Source organism: Periplaneta americana, chromosome 10 (genome assembly GCF_040183065.1).
Source record: "Periplaneta americana isolate PAMFEO1 chromosome 10, P.americana_PAMFEO1_priV1, whole genome shotgun sequence".
Classification (NCBI taxonomy): Eukaryota; Metazoa; Arthropoda; class Insecta; order Blattodea; family Blattidae; genus Periplaneta; species Periplaneta americana.
This window is the reverse complement of record NC_091126.1, coordinates 153,471,122-153,490,666: the sequence shown is the minus strand read 5'-3', so window position 1 is coordinate 153,490,666 and position 19,545 is coordinate 153,471,122. Positions and strand designations below refer to the sequence as shown.

At 35.5% G+C, this 19,545-nt stretch overlaps 1 protein-coding gene across 1 annotated transcript in view; it reads right to left on the bottom strand.

Annotated features, from left to right (window-relative positions):
- Positions 1-4,177, bottom strand: part of LOC138708112 (protein DENND6B) — a 56,888-nt gene extending 52,711 nt beyond the window's left edge. The window contains exon 1 of the mRNA XM_069838304.1: positions 3,998-4,177. Within this exon, the coding sequence (XP_069694405.1) occupies positions 3,998-4,162 (165 nt within the window). The 5' untranslated portion in view covers positions 4,163-4,177. The remainder of the gene's footprint in view (positions 1-3,997) is intronic.
- Positions 4,178-19,545: the final 15,368 nt, after the last annotated feature.

The window sequence follows — 19,545 nt, the reverse complement described above, 5'->3', positions numbered from 1 at the left end:
CCACAACTTCAGAATATGTCTCTCACAACATTATGAAGTTCTTTACGTGAAATATCAAGACTTTAAATCTTCGTATTTTCTTAAGAGGGGACATAAACAAGTCCTTTTAAATAGAAAAAAATTGGTGAAATTCAGTTTTTTTCTCAGTAATGAATAAACCTGTAACCTTGAAAGTTTATATACTGAATATACACTAGTTTTGTAATTGTGTAGTAGGCCTATTTCCAGATTTAGTGAAACTATTACCGTTATGTGTTACTAGAAATACAAAATGGTGCCCAAGTTTTGTTTATTCAAACATTTTCTCTGATAATTCAAACAGATTTTAAGATATTGCAGCGAAAATTTGCGTGGAATTGTATTTTATACTTGCGATCAAACCTACTTAAAACTATTGGTTTAAAACTTACAGATTATTATTATTATTATTATTATTATTATTATTATTATTATTATTATTATTATTATATATTGATCAGAAAGAGAAAAAGGAATTGGTTGGGTCACTGGCTGAGAAAAAACTGCCTTACTGAAGGATGCACTGGAAAGAATGGTGAATGGGAGAAGAGTTCAGGGCAGAAGAAGGTATCAGATGATAGACGACATTAAGATATATGTGGATCATACGCGAGACTAAGAGAAAGACAGAAAATAGGAAAGATTGGAGAATGTTGGGTTTGCAGTGAAAGACCTGCCCATGGACAGAACATGTATGTATGTACGTATGTATGTATATTTTTTGTCCTAATAAAATTTAAAAAAATTCGACTTTAAAATAGAAATTGAAATAAAAAATATTTCTAGTGAAGATATTTAAAAGATTCTAAGCCATATTGTTCATATGACATTCAGAAATAAATAGAAAAGAGAATCACTTAGAAATACTGATATTTGTACAAATTATCAGGGAAACGGCATTTCAATGCACAAAATGTAGCTACACTTTGAATTGCTAATTAGCCACAATGGTAATAACTATAATAAATCTGAACATAGTATAGAATGCAGAAATGGCACATATTGAGCATATAAAAATGTCAAGGTTACAGATTTATTTATTGCTGAGGAAAAATATATTGAATTTCACCAATTTTTAGTATAGTTAAAAGTGCTTAAAAATATGGATTCAATGAACATGTGAGCACTAAATGAGCTTCATATTCCGACTTCTGAATTGTGTAGGGGAAAATTTCATCGAGGAGTTTTCTATAGAATTTTCTGCAACATTTTCTTCACGTAGATCTTTAATGAACAAGCCTGTCATTTCAGTTTTTGCTTGAGGGGGAAGTAACATGTTTTTTTGAGGAAAGACCTTGCAGGATATATAGTGTGGTGTACTCCTTTCCTATTTCCTCTGAAATGGAAGTATTTTCCATTCTAGTATAAAATTAACTGCTGTGATTAATTTAGCAGTAAAGAAATAGAACTGAAACCAAATGGCATTTTTTTAGTAGGCCTAGGTTATTTTACGATGCACCAAACGGCATTGAAAGCCTGGTACTTTGAGATATGAAATTACTTTCTTCTAATTAGCTAAATATAAAAAATTAGTCGATCTAAAAATTTAATTTTAGAAATTCAAAAATTAATGCTGAAACACTACCTGTAAAATGCAAACCACAGGCTTAGTCGTTGGAAAAACATATGAGAAATAAAATAACTTAAATAATGATAGATTTTTTTTTAATAAAAGTGTGGTATGAAATTAGCCTAATTGAAAATAGCAATACAGTATGTATTTTTATTTTCTATATTCAATTTCAATTTCATATTAAAAATAATACTGTTTATGGAAAATAATACAAAAAATTAAAAAATTCAGAGAAAAGAATTTTCACATACCAAGTAATTATCTCTGAAGAAAACTAAACTAGAATGAGACACAAATATCTACCTTATCACCATTGCGTAGTATGCAATTTTCCCTGTCTAGGTGGACAAAAATCAAATTTCAACTTGTTTGCTTAGGCATAAGTGAATATGAACTCATGTTCTTTAATATTTAGAGAAAGTTGTAAGGATAGCTTTTACTGTTCCATCAGCATCGTTATTTTTAGTAAGGTATGAACAATGAGTTCTTCCTAACACTTCTCCCTCCTGTTCCAATAAGTACGTTCTTACTAATGTAGGCCTAACTTCAATTTCAAGTTTGTAAAGTATGTTTCTCTTTACATTAGTGTTTTTTTTTAATATTACAACTGAAAAACTATTTTTAAAGTTCTCCAAATATAATGTCAGTTCTAATATAGCTGGTCATGTCCGGTTACGACAATTTTTGGTAACTGATAAGTACAGAAACGCCATTTCGTAGTGCTTTAGCAATAACATCTTTAGCAAGACTTCTGGCTTCTGTTACATTCAAACAATTATAAAATACGATAATTTGGTCCAGGGAGCATCCGTTTTTGATGCAAAGATAAGTAATTCGTTTGGCTTGTTTCGTAAATAAAACTACGAAATGGCGTTCCTGTGCTTAACATTTAATCAATCTTTTTACCATTTAATACAGCATGATTTAGGGTGTTGAAGCCTTGTTTTAAAGTTTGCGCGTTCTTGCGCATTTATCAGTATTTTTTTTTTTCAGTGGTGGGGCACACGGTAATGTGGCGGCAACTGTTTCATATTTGGCTTAACAGCAAAATAGAATCATGGAATGAGGAAGCGTGAGTGTTTTAGACCTGCAAAATTATTCACACTAAATCGAACATCAGGTTAAAAACATATTTGACACATTTTTATGTAACCTTGACAAACTCACCGTGGATTAGAACGCAAATCTAGCAGTCGGACAAAATTAATAACTTCTCACCATTCTATTGGATTGTTGTGAAACTTCGATCTAAAATTTAATTTCAGAAATTAAAAAATTACAGACCTTACAGGTGGTACATATTTTTTGTGATTTTTCTGTAGGTGAAAAGTTATTAATTTTGTCTAAAACCATCCCTATAAAAGGGTAGTGCCTCTGAAACAAACGTAATCAGAGTTTATACACAAAAAATATGTGTTATCAATAAGGTCTGTACAAAGTTTCATAACAATCCGTTAGAATGTAGAGAAGTTATTAATTTTGTCCAGCTAGATTTGTGTTTTTGCACACTGTCCATGGTAGAGAATTTAAATATTTTAACCTGTATTAATAACAGTTAATTTCAATCTCAATCCGAGGCAAGTTACTGAAAACACACTACCATCGATTGACTTCAAATGTGACATCTAAAGAAACTAGTACGAGCTTACGACAATGTTATACACATTATTTTTTATAAACACGTTCATTCCTATAGGCTACATCAACAGAATTTTTATGCTATAATCTTCATTCTCAAAATTATAAATTGAAACAATCTTTGGCATGCAACAGTGAATTTTTTTACGTAGATGTCACATTTGAAGTCATTAAATTTTTACGAAGAAAATATAAGACTAAGATGACTAAATAGGCCTATATATCCTGCATCATATAACAGTAAAACATGTCAAATTTAATTAAATTACATTGTAGTTTACGGGCACTGAGAAAAGTGGGCATACGCATAATTAAATTACTCAGAACTACAGGAACTGTTAATTACTATAGATTTCCTCTGGCAGTGAAACTGAAAATCAACATTCATAACATAACTGCTCCACTTTCTCTCTCACAATCAACGATGCAGATTTCCTCACATTATATTATTTACTATTCACAAGATCTATATAATGATATCCTATTACATACAAATATAATCTTAAATTGGTAATGATTTGCGTGCCCAATCTAAAGATATTGAAATTACGGAATTATTTATTTTCCATTTCCGCTCGTTAACAACATAAAATATATAAAAACAGCACATAAGTAACAATTTTTTGATGTCAGAATCTTCTATTTTGAAAATCCTGCGTCTTATATGAAAAGCTTATATATAATAACAAAATTATAATAAAAATTACGGAACTATCCATAATATTAAATGCAAGGTGAAAGCTCTGATGTAGGTCGGATCATGCTTACCTCCAATGCTTGACCAAGTTCTAAATCGAAAGTAACAATACATATACAATGGATCCAATTAGAAAATCTGTCCCATGGCAAAAGAGCGGAAGTTTTCGATTTATTTCCATCTTCATCGTCCAGATCTTCTACACCTCTATCATCAGCACCACTCTCCTCTGCCATCTTCAATGTTTATAGACTTTAACGCCATCTGTAATGGAATATTTTACGTACCGCATCTTACTGGCGGGACTGCAAATGTCAAACATGTTTATTCAATTTCTTCTTTCATTTACGTCACGAAACTAAATGTCCAATGCGCAAACAGTGTTTCAGAAGAACTAGTTAAATAACATAGTCCAATCGCGTACTTTACAAGGTAATTATTTGCCGAATATATACATTTCATTTTATAGGTCACGTGTAGACTATAAGAGATATGGCGAATAGAGACATCATTACTTTATTCACTTAGAAATTCGATATACCATTTGGTTCTGACACTCAATAATGAGCCACCGGAATATATTACCCTGTAGGCGCGTTTGCCTGTTGATCATGAGTTGCGCTGTAGTGTAGGGTTCAACTCCCGCTTGGGCTGATAACCAGATTGAGTCCTTTCCGAAGTTTTCCCGAACTTTAAAGCGAATATCAATTATGTACCGTAATTACAGTACATGGCGAATCCTCGGCCTTATTACGCCAGATATAATAACTGACTAAAAACTTTATAATAATTAAACTCCATAAACTTTATTTATTTGTTTTTATGTTTTATTTCAGTTCGTTATTAACGACGCTGTATCAAGTGCTAGGGTATTTAGCGTCGATGAAATTGGTGATAGTGAGATAATATTCGGCGATATGAGACCGATGATTCGCCATTGGCCACAGGATTACCTGAATTTGGACTTACACATTAGGAAAATATACCAAAAAAACTCAACCACGTAATCAGCACAGGCTATAACTGAACCCATGACCGAGCATATTCGCGGATCAGCAGGAAAATGCGCTACCACCTTAGCTATGCTGGTTTTCGTACTATTATCAGGGGTGTAGTTGTGCCAGAGCGCCACCCTGATATTTTTTTCTGCAGCCTGGGAGCGCCCTGCCTCTTTATTTTTACTTTAAAAAATAATAATTGTTTTACTTACCGGTACTTCTTATTCAACTTTATATTTTATAAACATGGATTACTAGTGAATAGCATTACTAATAAGAAATAATAACAATACTAATAATAATAATAATAATAATAATAATAATAATAATAATAATAATAATAATAATAATAATAAACTTCTCGAGATGCGCCCTGGTACTATTCTATTTACGATTACATCCCTGATTATTATCCCGAGCACCATAATTACTTTATTCAAGAGTTGTCGCAGTATATTAAAGTTAAAAAAAAATTCTGGTCAACTAATTCAGCACAACACAGAGACAATGAATTAATAATGATAACAATTAATAATTATTTATCGAAATAAAATGCACACATTAAAATACAGTGGACCCTGAACGGCCATTACGCATGTTCAGGAGCCAATTAAATAGAAGACAAAAATCAACTATTTTGTCTTAAAAACAGAAACAATATGTAATAAAGACAATTCAAAAACACTACTGACAGGGCCTAAAAAGAGCAGATCACTAGAACTGTTCAAGGTAGCCAGAAGATTTCCTTTGCTTCCTTTAAAACAGTACTCGAAGGCATGTAGCACATAAGGGCGAATCCAGAAATGCATATAGAGTGTTAGTTAGGAGGTCGGAGGGAAAAAGACCTTCGGGGAGGCAGAGACGTAGATGGGAAGATAATGTTAAAATGGATTTGAGGGAGGTGGGATATGATGACAGAGACTGGATTAATCTTGCTCAGGATAGGGACCAATGGCGGACTTATGTGAGAGCGACAATGAACCTCTGGGTTCCTTAAAAGCCATTTGTAAGTAAGTAAGTAAGTAAGTACGTGCATACGTTCCTTAAAAGCCAGTACATACGTATGCACGTACTTACTTACTTACAAATGGCTTTTAAGGAACCCGAAGGTTCATTGCCGCCCTCACATAAGCCCGCCATCGGTCCGTATCCTGTGCAAGATTAAGCCAGTCTCTATCATCATACCCCACCTCCCTCAAATCCATTTTAATATTATCCTCCCATCTACGTCTCGGCCTCCCTAAAGGTCTTTTTCCCTCCGGTCTCCCAACTAAAACTCTATATGCCCATACGTGCTACATGCCCTGCCCATCTCAAACGTCTGGATTTCAAGTTCCTAATTATGTCAGGTGAAGAATACAATGCGTGCAGTTCTGTGTTGTGTAACTTTCTCCATTCTCCTGTAACTTCATCCCGCTTAGCACCTTATTCTCAAACACCCTTAACCTATGTTCCTCTCTCAGAGTGAGAGTCCAAGTTTCACAGCCATATAGAAGAACCGGTAATATAACTGTTTTATAAATTCTAACTTTCAGATTTTTGGACAGCAGACTGGATGATAAGAGCTTCTCAACCGACTAATAACACGCATTTCCCATATTTATTCTGCGTTTAATTTCCTCCCGAGTGTCATTTATATTTGTTACTGTTGCTCCAAGATATTTGAATTTTTCCACCTCTTCGAAGGATAAATCTCCAATATTTATATTTCCATTTCGTACAATATTCCCGTCACGAGACATAATCATATACTTTGTCTTTCGGGATTTACTTCCAAACCGATCGCTTCAATTCCTCATAGAAGCTATCCTTTATATAGTCGTCTTTCTCTTCTGTAGGGGCGTGAGCATTTATAACCATGATGTCGCACCATCTACCCTTAAGTACTAAATATGATAACCTGTCACTGATAAATTCGACCTTTTTTACTGCTGATTTTATTCTTTTATGTACAAAGAATCCTGTTCCTAATTGGTGATTATTGTTTCCTTCCCCATAATACAACAAGTAATCTCCTATTTGTGATATGCCATTCCCATCTAACCTAACCTCTTGTACTCCCACAAAGTCTATTCTATATCTAGCTAGTTCTTTAGCTACTAATGTTACCCCTCCTGTTCTATAAAGACTAGTTACGTTCCAAGTGCCAAATCTCAAAACCTTATTCCTTTGCTGTGGTCGTGCCAGAGAATCAGTCCTATTCCGAGGCTTACTGTAGGAATTCGTAACAAGCTGTTTTTTACGGTGATGGGTTGTTAGCCCTTCGCCCAACCCCCAAGCTGGAGGACCACCCCTTATCGGCTGTCCACGACTGCTTATTCAATATATTCGCAGCTACCCTCCATATCTGGAGGCCGTCTCCTCTATCCGCAACCTGAGGACGCGCCATGCCGTGGTGATAGGGACCCACCATACGTACATTCCATAATATTTTCTAGATGTAGGCCTATATGATCTATAAGATTTTGTGATATTGATCGTTTAATAAATATTTCTCTCTCACCTTTAGGTAAGTCATAGCTATCGTTTCTGTGTATCTGATAATTGGAAATTGTTATTACATCTGTTGGTTTAAGATGTGTTTCATTTACGCAAGCTTTGTTAACTTGTTTTCAAGCAGATATTCTTTGAATTCTAATATTTGAGTTTTTAGTTCCTCCGCATTGTAATTTAGTATTACCAGTGGTGTTAGCTATGTAATTTAGGTTTACAGTGAGTTACCATTCCCAGAAAATAATGAAATGGCTCCTTTAATTAAGACAAGAATTTTTGAGAATAGGTCAGTGCAGCTGCTTGTCTATGCGGATGACGTGAATATGTTAGGAGAAAATCCACAAACGATTAGGGAAAACGCGGAAATTCTACTTGAAGCAAGTAAAGAGATAGGGTTGGAAGTAAATCCCGAAAAGACTAAGTATATGATTGTGTCACGTGATCAGAATATTGTACGAAATGGAACTATAAATTTGGAGATTTATCCTTCGAAGAGGTGGAAAAATTCAAATATCTTGGAGCAACAGTAACAAATATAAATGACATTCGGGAGGAAATTAAACACAGAATAAATATGGGAAATGCCTGTTATTGTTCGGTTGAGAAGCTTTTGTCATCTAGTCTGCTGTCAAAAAATCTGAAAGTCAGAATTTATAAAACAGTTATATTACCGGTTGTTCTGTATGGCTGTGAAACTTGGACTCTCACTTTGAGAGAGGAACAGAGATTGAGGGTTTTTGAGAATAAGGTTCTTAGGAAAATATTTGGGGCTAAGAGGGATGAAGTTACAGGAGAATGGAGAAAGTTACACAATGCAGAGCTGCACGCATTGCATCCTTCACCTGACATAATTAGGAACATTAAATCCAGATGTTTGAGAAGGGCAGGGCATGTAGCACGTATGGGCGAATCCAGAAATGCATATAGAGTGTTAGTTGGGAAACCAGAGGGGAAAAGACCTTTGGGGAGACCGAGATGTAGATGGGAGGATAATAATAAAATGGATTTGAGGGAGGTGGGATATGATGGTAGAGACTGGATTAATCTTGCTCAGGATAGGGACCAATGGCGGGCTTATGTGAGGGCAGCAATGAACCTCCGGGTTCCTTAAAAGCCAGTAAGTAAGTAAGTAAGGTCATGCAGGTCAACAGATTGTGTTGGGTAGATTTTTATTGGTTTTATTATCTCCTGGAAATTTGTTTTTTTCTAATAAAATTGAAAGATCGACTTACTGTCTTTAAATGAACTCGTAGGTACAGAACATGTGTTGTTGCTGATGTTGCTGTTGGGACAAGGCCCTTGAATAGCTGCGTGTCAGAAATGAAGCGAAATCCCAGGTTCTATTAATGTTGATAGGTGGTGTTGCTTTATGTGACACTCTTTGAGGTCTGTTATTAAATTGCTATAAATGACTTTGAAATACTGAACAATGCCTATAATTAGATGTATGTTCACCAGAGCAGTTAGCACATTTTGCCGGAAATTTCTCTCCTTTCTTTGGACAGTGAGCAATTAAGTGATTTTCTCCGCATTTAATACAGTGATGTTCTCTCTGACATCTTGAAAAAATGTGATCGAAAGTTTGATACCTATGACATTGTCGTAGTCGCGCTAAAGGATTACATTTTTCAACTTTAATAATATTTTGTAAGTTTTTTAATTGATGTAGTTATTTCTTGTGATTTTACACAGTTTTCTAATGTAACCTGAAATATTGTAAGTCTATATTTGTTGTTTTCATCATTTTTATTTTTGATCAATTGTTGAATTTGTAGTACTGGAAAATTTAATATTTGAAATACATCATAAACTTCTTTTTCAGTGTTACTAGGAGGCAATTTTCGAAAAGTACCTTAAATGGGCGTAATTTACAGGTGAATAAGTGTAGTATTCATATTTACGATTTTTAATACTGTATATCTGTAAGCTTATTGAAGTCACTTTCTGTTTCACAAAAATATTTTGTACCATACCTTCCTTAGAATAAGTGATTTTTAAATTGTCTTTCATATGTGTTTGAAATGTTTTCAGAGAAAAAAATTTGATAGTTTGGTTGTTAGAATTATAGGTGAAATATTAGATTTTCGTTTTGACTGAATAGGAATAGCATATTCTTGTTGGGTCGATGTAAATGATGTTTGAGTATTATTCTCAAGAATATTATTATTAGTATTATTCTAATACAGAAAATTCATTTGATGTAGGTATCATAAATTATTGAGAAGCATAATTAGTTTTGCTCTTTTTATTTACTGGTGATTTATCTAATTCAGGTTGTCTTTTATCCTTGGTATTTGTGAACTTCTGTATAGACGGATTAGTAATACAGTATCTAAAGGAAATCTTATTATTTGCATATGTCTCGGTTGGTTTAAAAACAGTACTGTTAAAACTGTCAGGAATACAACTCTCCAGGATTGATGATTCCGCTAGCAGGAGCGAAGTTTCCATATTTTCATTTGTATTTTCAATTTGCATGTTGTTATTAGTTTCATAGGCTAGAAATCTCATTTTATAGATAAATTTGACTGATTTTCGGTCACAATGTCTATTTATAAATTATAGAATTAAGAACACACAATATTATAACTCACAAGAACTATTATTTAAAGATAATAGTAAGTATTAACTAAATTAAACAATATTTTAAGAAATTAAATTTTCACAGGTCTATATTTGAATATGGCGCGCAACAATAATCGCATTTTTTGCAGTGAAGATTTCGATGTCAATGCATCCTATCGATAATCGCTGTCAACCCGCCACATGGTATTCAAAGCCACCGCTAGATGGCAGGGGCTGGTAGTTTCGTCACATTACATTAAATGTCGCATTAGATTTCACATTATATGAAATACAGTACATTCACATTAAACGATTTATACTGTAATTAACAGGAAACATTCTGTATAGTAATACTTTTTTGACATTTTGGTGCCTCTCTCTGCAGCATTACTATATAACGTCTTTGGCAGCATTGTCCCCGGGATACAAGCTCAGTTTACCATCTTCCTCCTCCCTCCCCCCCCAGAGTTGCGGCTATGCAATAACTTCCTGATTCCAGAGACATTTGTTGTTTTATCATTAAAGACCATTTATGTAATTAATAAAGTAATGTTTTAAAAACAAAAGGAAGACGACTGTCGGCTATTAATCTTGAATATTAGAAAGGTTTTTCAGCTTCAACATGCAACAGAAGCATAGATATAACAAACAACATATTACCCCTACTAGTATCTTAATCAGATTAAATTTTTCCCATTGGCAGTGTTTCACCAGATAGTGCATTTCAAATAAAACACAATGTTGCATATCCAATATTTTTGTTCAAAACTAGAATCTTCTTTTCTTTCACAGCATTTCTAGTATTTCCTGCACTGCCCGTCAATTATTCACAACTTACTTTTTCATCAGTGCTGTTTGGTTGACCAGTTTACTCCCAACTTATCGAAATAAGTTTAATTTGAGACTTCCTGGTGTTTAACATAGAGCAAAGTTTCTATATATTTGTACTTTGTCATAGCAATATCGACTCCATCGTTAGGGAAAAGGGGTAGAAAGGATCCGTTACAAAGAGCTCCTGTTCCTGGAGACAGTGTACCAATACGGGTACCTAAAAACCTAGCACCACGATTTTTCAGAAAAGTTGTGGTGGTATGTAAGCAACCACAGTAATCATTCCATATATATCTTAACAGAACATACTGTTGCCTTCAGTTACCATTCTCCATTACCTACCACTTCTTCCTGCCAGCTTGCTAGCTAGTAGGCTCAGCCACAACTTCACCATTCCCTCCTGAATTCTCTTCCAACCCTCGGTGCAACATCACTATCTTGTGAGTATAATTAGATCTCATTTCAGGTACCAGTACCTTTTCATTTAATTACTCTCCATAATTTTGAATTAGTATACATTTTTCGTCATTAGGATTGGAAAGCTTAGTGATATGTATTCTATAACCTGTCTTACCTAATTTCCATCCTCACCTTCTCTTGGAGCAATCTGTTTTTTACTTATGAGGCACTGGGGGCTGTATAGGGCCTAACTGTTGTATTGTATTGTATTGTATTGTATTTATTAACATTCCATGGTATTCATACATTGCTTTACAGCTAGAATATGGAACAAGTCAAAAAAACTTAATACTATTATAAAGTCTTAATTTATAGTCACAGTCTAGATGAAATATATACAGACGAGATTTACAATATAGTCTACTAGTACAACACACAGTTTTAGTATCAATTTCAGGAAATGTTATTGAATGTCATGAATTCACCTACAGAATAGAAGGCGTGAGAAACTAAGTATTTCTTTAATTTGGCCCTAAATAATTTTATGTTTTGAGTTTCATTTTTTATATCGATAGGGAGGCTATTAAAAATTTTTACTGCCATATAATGCACTCCTTTTTGATAGCACGATAGACTTGCCGATGGAGTATGAAAGTCATTGTTTTGACGTGTATTTATGCTATGAACTGTTGAATTAGTTACAAAGTTTTCACGATTACATACGAGGAAGATTATTAATGAAAAGATATACTGACAAGCCATGGGCATTATTTGTAGTTTTTTGAAAATAGTCTACACGAGTCCCTAGATTTGGCACCTACTATTATTCTAATTACTCTTTTTTGTAATAGAAATATACTGTTACCATCTGTGGAATTTCCCCAGAATATTATTCCAAAACTCATTATCGAGTTGAAGTATGCAAAATATATTGTTTTTAAGGTATTGATATTTACTATCTTTTGCATAGATCTAATAGCAAAACAAGCTGAATTTAGTTCATTCATTCATTTATTATATTCCATAAATCTTACATGAGCAATGAAGCTTTAAGATGTGGAACAAGTCAAAATTTTACAATATTACAATTACAATTTTTACAAATTTTTATAGTTTTACAATTTAGTAATTTTCTACAATTTTTACAATTTTGTGCAATTTTTTACAATAGTTTGGGGGTAGTTTCTTTGATATGATTTTTTCCAATTTAACACATTATCGATTTTTAAGTCAAGAAATTTGGTTGTTGTTGTTTCTAATAGGGAGCTATTGTTAATTTTATTATTGTGCTAGAAATTTGCGAGGTTGAATTTGCACAGGATTTAAATTGAATTATGTTAGTTTTGTTACAATTTAATACCAATTTATTGACTGAGAACCAGTTACATATTTTGAAGAGAATTTCCTCTGCTGGAATGTGTTGGAGTTATTGGCTGTAATTACTATACTTGTGTCATCTGCAAATAATATGGGATGACCTACATCTTTTATTAGGGGGGGGCAAGATCATAACGTAAGATTCCATCAGTAGGTACTGGTACTGGAGAAATACAATACTACCACTACTCTCTTCCTGCTAGCAACTCGTTGGAAGGTTCATATAATTGATTTCAAGTCTCAAGGAAAAGATAGACAAGCAGATTAATTAAGGGGTAACAAGTGGAAATTTAATGAGTCAGCAATTTCAGATTGCTTTGATACAACATTTTATTTCATTTCATTTACCTATTCCAAAACCTTACATTAACATTGAAGCTTTAAGTTGTGGAACAAGTTAAGAATTATACAATTATTTGGCGAGATGAGTTGAGGCCGAGGATTCTCCATAGATTAACTAACTTTAGCCTTACAGTTGGGGAAAACCTCGGAAAAACCTAACCAGGTGATCAGACCAAGCAGAAATCGAACCCAAGCCCAAGCACAGCTCCGGATCAGCAGGTAAGCGAGTCTGCAGACTGAGCTACGCTGGTGGCTCTACAAAAATATACAATGCATAGCAAGCGTGTGTGCACACTGTGTGTGTGTGTGTGTGTTTGTTTTTGTTTTTTTTTTTTTGTGAAGAGTTGAAAGAAGGATTATAGCAGTGGAGATGAGATTTATACACTGAACAGCAAGTTACAGTTGTTTTATCATAAATACAATACAGAATTTTCAGAAGAACTGTAAGTGCAACATATTTTAGGACAAATCCTTAATTGGTGTAATAACTGGATACATGCAAATCTAGTCTTTCAGGTAAAGCTCCCTGTAAAGCAGATTTGAATAATTTCAAGGGAAAAATTGTTCCAGGGCCGGGTATCGATCCCGGGACCTCTGGTTGAACGTACCAGCGCTCTACCAACTGAACTACCTGGGAACTCCACCCGACACCGTCTCAACTTTTCCCTTTATATCCACAAAACTCACGTGGGCTGACGAAACGCCAGAGACCCACATCGAGTGCACACAATCTCTGTGTGACTTGGAATTGTGGTTTTCTGCTAACGTACACAGTGACGTTTATATTATGCAAATCTAGTCTTTCAGGTAAAGCTCCCTGTGAAGTAGATTTGAATAATTTCAAGGGAAAAATTGTTCCGGGGCCGGGTATCGATCCCGGGACCTCTGGTTGAACGTACCAGCGCTCTACCAACTGAGCTACCCGGGAACTCCACCTGACACTGTCTCAACTTTTCCCTTTATATCCACAAAACTCACGTGGGCCGACGAAACGCCAGAGACCCACATCGAGTGCACACAATCTGTGACTTGGAATTGTGGTTTTCTGCTAACGTACACAGTGACGTTTATATTATGCAAATCTAGTCTTTCAGGTAAAGCTCCCTGTAAAGCAGATTTGAATAATTTTAAGGGAAAAATTGTTCCGGGGCCGGGTAAAGTTGAGGTGTCGGGTGGAGTTCCCAGGTAGCTCAGTTGGTAGAGCACTGGTACGTTTAACCAGAGGTCCTGGGATCGATACCCGGCCCCGGAACAATTTTTCCCCTTGAAATTATTCAACTGGATACATGTTTTGAGGATGTTTTCCACTAGATTCGCAACTACTACATTACCAACCACAAGAGAAAAGAAGGAAAATAAATTTGGGTAAAACTTTGAAGTGCTGGAGTGAGACTGTAACAGGCTGCTTGGCCTAATACTTAAAAGGCGAGTAGTGATGATGATGATGATGATGATGGTGATGGTGATGGTGATGGTGATGGTGATGGTGGTGATTTGGCGCTTAGTTTATAAATCGAATCTTGGTTGGGACAAGTTGCCTGGTTGAGAATTTTCTGGAGTTTTCCCTCAACACATTAAGAGCAAATGCTAGATAACTTTCGACACTGGATCCTGTGTTCATTTCGCCGTTATTACAACCTTCATCTTCATCCATCCTGCCTACTTCCATCCTCTTATTTCATCATATACGGAACTAACAGAAACCGACCTAATGAGTGTCCCAACCTCAGAACAGAATTCACCTTAACCATCAAAGTAGACAGAGGCGCAAATGGCTACACATCAATAGGGACCAGATTTTTATGTAATATCAAGGTGTGAAATATGTACATATTTATGTAAGAGAAATAAGCTGAATATGTACTAAAATATGTAAATTCATGAAAATATTTAATATCAATATCTGGCAGGTGTAGGATAGGTAAGACTCTTCAGTTGTGATTTCATAGGGCACCCGACTTTTTTTACCGCACACTTGACACATTACTATTTTTACATTTGTAGTGAAAGCTTCATCCATCGCAATCCATGATTTTATTTTTGTCGTTAGGGTTGAAGATACAGGGGCCATTTTAGTAAGTTAAAAGCAGTAGATAAACTCACTTGCACTTTATACTGTAAGTACTAAAACTAGAGAACTGAGTGAAATGAATGACACAACAGTACTGCAAGCACTGTTTCGCTTTACTGGATTAGGAGAACATAAGAGGAGATGTGGGACACATGCATTTTAGCTGCTCCCTGTAAGAAACAAAGTACCTACTAAAATCTCAAACTATAGGCTATTTACAAACTGGTGTTTGAAAAGTGACATTCCTGTCTCATTCAGAAGGGTAGGATTATTCCAGCCGAGAACCATACTTTCTAATTGCTCGGAAAATCCCATTTCCGTATAGGTCTACTAAATTTAAAGTAAAGAGGTCAAGCAATAACTTGAAAAGCTGTTTATTTTAATCTTTCAACATCTTTCCAGTTTGTTCCTTTACTTCAGCTTCTTTTCAGAAGTCGGCTACTTTATTGCGGGTTTTCCCTTGAAGGAATAGGAAGAGGGTGGGTAAGGTTGGAAATTGCATGGGAACGGCTTGTTAAGACGTGTGCAGAATAATTATAGTTGGACACAAATCATGTTGTCCTCGTCCCACTTCACCACATGAAGGCAACGCTACTTTCTGAGGGATTTTTACAATACAAGGTAGTATGAGAAAGGTTGCCTTTTGTTCACTCATATTTATAGTGGGCGGTATGGGTTGAGTGCCTCTTTTACTTCCTGGAACTAAGAATGTTATGTTTCGTCCCGAAATGTATCCTTTCTTGCGTAGGTAAAAAGGGTTTTTAAATCTGTGTATTTCAAATTGTAAACTTCCCCAGCAGAAGTTTTTTTTTTCTTTTAGAGAAGTAAAAATAAATAAAACCCCTAAATATGTAGATTTATGTAATACCAAGCCATAATATGTAATGTGTAAAAATATGTAGTATCAAATTTTAATATGTTAACGGTAATTACAAGATTTGTTATTTATATACGGTTAGGTGGAAAGGAATATAATATGTAATTACATAAAAGTCCAGTCCCTAGTCATCATATACGGACAGTGGCGGTTCCTCTATATGAGCACAGGAGCATGTGAACACCTTAAAAACCAAGAATAATCATATATATTACTGTATTAATATTATTACATCTATTACTTTCCAATGTGCAATGACGTTCCTACATTTTTCGTCTCGAGAGAATGTCCCGTTCGTGTGTCTTTAAATCTCTATTGGACTGGTTGACAGCAGTTCACACAATTTCTCTGTAGCAGGGTGAAATAGCCTGAGGCGAGAATATTTTCTGGTTTGTTACAATGGTTACAATAGTTCTGACTTGCACAGGTCTGAACGTGCTAATGAGAGAGAAAGAGTGATGCTCCATCTCTCTTTGGTCTGGCATCCTGTTCCTTTCTCCCTCTTTCCTAGTTTTCTCTCTTTAAGCTTTCTTTTCAAAATACAGTTACACACGGGGGTTGATTGTTGTCTTTTATTCAGCAAAGTAAGGAAAATACAAGCTGCATTGGTGCGTATTGAAAGTTGAAACAGTAACACTTGAGCGGACGTGTGTGAAATTGTGTGTTAAATTAAAAGAGGATTAAAACATTCCTCCGTAACACCATGACAGAAGACCGATTAAGTAGGGCCTACATTGGCTATGTTGGCAGTGGAAAAAAAAACTTGCTAACAACATTAGAGACTTATTAATAAAGTTATTGATAAGTTTGCATCTCTCAAAACTAGGCGCATGGAGTTTCTGTACAAATAAATCTAGATCTTCAACACTATCTACAACAGCAGTCAAGGTGAGTCCTGTGAATTAATTTTACTCTACTCTTCTTTAATGGTTTTTAATTTTGGTTTATATGCGTAGATTTGGCACATGCATATTAGAACTAATCTATCTCTGACGTGTGACTCAGCTGTACCAGAATATATCAGTGTGTTCATTATTCATTTTTTTTTGTGAACACCCATCCAAGAAAGGCACGAGCCGCCACTGTATACGGAACTAACAGAATCCGACCTAATGAGTGTCCCAACCTCAGAACAGAATTCACCTTAACCATCATAAAGTAGGCAGAGGCGCGAATAGCCACACATCAATAGGCCCGGCCTCAAATGAAAAAAGTGTGTCCTGTATTGTTTTTTGAACACTTGATGTAGGTATTCTCAATTTTGTAGTCCTATGTCATTTGATGTACCGCTACCAGGAAGTCGAAAGGAGGATAGCAATGGCGAAGAAAGCTTCTAATAAAGAACATCTTCTGCGGACCTCTGGAAAAAGAACTAAGGAAGACATTAGTGAATTGCTTTGTGTGGAGTGTGGCATTGTATGGAGCAGAAACATGGACATTACGACGAAGTGAAGAGAAGCGATTAGAAGCATTTGAAATGTGGATATGGAGAAAGATGGAGCATGTGAAATGGACAGACAGAATAAGAAATGAAGCTGTGTTGGAAAGAGTGGGTGAAGAAAGATCAGGATGCTTTAACTAGTATCTTAATAAAGGCATATCACTAGAATTTGCACAGTACCAGTATGTAACAACAACCTGCAAGTTTAATTCTAATTTAATAATTATTTGATGGAATTTGTATGATATATAAACTTAAAAAAGTCGTACATAAAAATACTCTTACCGGTCAGTATCTGAATTTCATAATCCTCCTTATGGGTAGAATTGAAATGCCTGTTTAAGTTGTGAAATATATAAATTTTTCACATTATGATACAAACAGGGTTGCCAGATTGTCTCTTCAAGAATCCTGGACAGATGTTAAAAAATATTATGTATTATTTAACGACGCTCGCAACTGCAGAGGTTATATCAGCGTCGCCGGATGTGCCGGAATTTTGTCCCGCAGGAGTTCTTTTACATGCCAGTAAATCTACTGACATGAACCTGTCGCATTTAAGCACACTTAAATGCCATCGACCTGGCCCGGGATTGAACCCGCAACCTTGGACATAGAAGGCCAGCGCTATACCAACTCGCCAACCAGGTCGACTCCTGGACAGATGATGATACTGTGTACCTTAACGTGAGTACACATTTGAATTAATTCAATTTGTAGTATCCTCCTGAGTCCTGAGACATTTGTTGTTTTATTTTTAAAATTCAGTATAATTCTACACTTAAAAAAATAAAAGTCACTGACATGAGTAGAAATGCTGAAAAAATTCTGCACGTTATAGTTAGGGCACAAAAGCAGGTGTATTATACTACACTTCAGGTCTCTGCACATACATCTTATAATATATCATAATCATGAATGAAGTATGGTATAGTATATTATCTCAGGACTCAGAAGGATGTAACTGATTTTATTCATTTATGTATTTCAACTAATCACATAGGTTATAGATTATAAATTTATTTTAATTTTTCAATCATATGACTTATCGTTTTTGCAAAATTATTATTTGCTAATATGGGACGTGTTCTTAAAGTAAGTTCCATTTTCAATTATAGCCGTCACATCGCTGCAATCATTATTTTGTGCATGCGTATTTTCTTCTTCAGTCCTCAGGCAAGCTGTGCATGCAGTTTCAGAGCTTCAGTCCGTGTGTGGGGTTAGTTATGATCAGTTGAAATGTTTAAAGTGATCGAGCACCCCGCCTACTGTGAGATGCGGTCTGTTATCCGTTCCTTGAATGCGAGAAACATCAAACCAGCTGACATTCATCGTCAACTTTGTGAGGTGTATGGTGATGATGCCATTAGTGATGGAATGGTCAGGAGATGGTTAGGAAGTTCGACGAGGGCCGCATCTCTGTGCATGATGAGCAGCATACCGGTCGGCCATCTTTGATCAATGACGATTTGGTGCGTGCTGTAGATGAAAAAATTCATGAGGACAGGAACAAATTGACCATCCCCCTACAGCCCGGATTTGGCTCTGAGTGACTTTCATCTCTTCCTGCACCTCAAGAAGTTCCTCGGTGGTTAACGTTTTGATGGCGATGACACCCAAAATCTCCATCTCGAAATTTGGCTGGGAACAAATTGACCATCCCCCCTACAGCCCGAATTTGGCTCCGAGTGACTTTCATCTCTTCCTGCACCTCAAGAAGTTCCTCTGTGGTCAACGTTTTGATGGCGACGAAGTGAAAACAGCAGTGCGGGAGTGGTTCGCATTGCAGGCGGGCGAATTCTACAATGAGGGGATAGAAAGACTTGTGCCACGACTCAATAAATGCCTCAGTAATGGTGGAGATTATGTTGAGAAGTAATTGAAGTGTGGGGAATACAATGCAACAAAAATGGTTTGTAAATATATTCTCGTTTACTTACTACAACCTTTTGGAACTTACTTTAAGAACACGCCTCGTACATCTTACAAAAGAAATTTTACCAACGTTTTCGCCTGTACGGCCTGTTTACGGTATGGAAAATACTCCATTTCAGAGGAAGTAGGGAGGGAATATGTTACCTGATATACCCTGAAATGTCTTCCCTAAAATATCTTGCTCCTCCTAACTAAAAATGAAATGACGTCTCTCAAATGCAAGAACAAAACACTTTCCATTTCTCCTGCAATCAGATAACATTATTATTCAACAGAAAATAACAAAGCCA